This window comes from Trichechus manatus, unplaced genomic scaffold, assembly GCF_000243295.1.
Source record: "Trichechus manatus latirostris isolate Lorelei unplaced genomic scaffold, TriManLat1.0 scaffold00141, whole genome shotgun sequence".
NCBI lineage: Eukaryota > Metazoa > Chordata > Mammalia > Sirenia > Trichechidae > Trichechus > Trichechus manatus.
In genome coordinates, this window is record NW_004444077.1 from 4,103,407 (window position 1) to 4,104,610 (window position 1,204).

Genomic DNA, 1,204 nt, shown 5'->3' on the forward strand with positions numbered 1-1,204 from the left:
AGGAGAGTGCGCAAAGCCACAAGCTTGTAAGACCGAGGAGTAGCCTCCGCACTAAGCTGGAGGGTCTGGGTCGGGACGTACCTCCTTGCCTGGGCGCTTTTTACAGCCGCCAGCCCGACCCAGGCCAGGGCCCGCGACTTGCCGAGGCCACCACGGGCTGCGCTGTTAGCGACGCTGCGCCTTCACGGAATCCCCTCCTGCGTAAGCACACTCATAGCTCCTGAGCCTCTGGAAGTCGTGCACGCCCAGGGCTGCGGGGAAGCCAAGGCGTCACTCACCTGAGAATGGGGAGCCGGAGTAAGGAACTGGACCCCTGAAGAAGCACGACCGGACAGCCACAGCCACTCAGCTTCTAAACAGCCGTTTGTGCGCCTGCGGGGCGGCCATCGCCGAGCCATCGTCACTTCCGTCATTCAAACCGCCCGCCAATGGCGGGACCAAACCGCGGGAATCGGCCAGGTCCCGCCTCCCCCGGGGGCCGCCGGGAGGGCCGCGCGGAGTTAAAACCCCTCTTCATGTGTACGCGTACTAGCGCGCGCTAGTCCCTGCGTAGAGGCCCATTATTTCTCATAGAGAAGGTGCCTTTGAAGTTTTATTTCTCTCAAAGAGCTTATGTCATCAGGAGACAGATTTAGAAGGGTGAAGTCATTTGTCCAGAGCCATGAGGTCATAAGGCCCCATCGTGAAGATTTCTTAGGATATATATATACCTTCGTGTAGTGACTACACAATTCATTGGTGCTATTGTACTGCAGTTTCTGATAGCTTTCACTTAAGGCCTCCAACTTTTAGCAGTGAACCGTATCATATTACTCTGTGCCTCCAGAGGTCCCAGACACCTAGAACATGCCAAGAATTTATCTACTGTAAGTAACCTATATTCAGAGAGGAGATGAGCACAGGTTCATATTTACTGAGCACTGAATCGACTCGGGTTTTTTTTTTTTTGTGGGGGGGGAGTTATGTGCCAGGAGCCCTGGTGGCGGAGTGGTTAAGCGCTGGGCTGCTAACCAAATGGTCGGCCAGCAGCTCCTTGGAAACCCTATGGGGGCAGTTCTACTCTGTCCTATAGGGTCCGTGTGAGTTTTAATCGACTTGTTGGCAATGGGTTTGGTAGTTTTGGATTATGCCCCAGAAGTCCCCGGGTGATGCAAACAGTTAAGGTGCATGGCTGGTAACACAAAGTTTGGAGGCTTGAGTCCAC

At 54.5% G+C, this 1,204-nt stretch overlaps 1 protein-coding gene across 1 annotated transcript in view; it reads right to left on the reverse strand.

Moving 5' to 3' along the window:
- Nucleotides 1-398, reverse strand: part of LOC111822224 (centrosomal protein of 295 kDa-like) — a 9,760-nt gene extending 9,362 nt beyond the window's left edge. The window contains exon 1 of the mRNA XM_023739855.1: nt 279-398. Within this exon, the coding sequence (XP_023595623.1) occupies nt 279-398 (120 nt within the window). The remainder of the gene's footprint in view (nt 1-278) is intronic.
- Between the last annotated feature and the right edge of the window lie 806 nt (nt 399-1,204).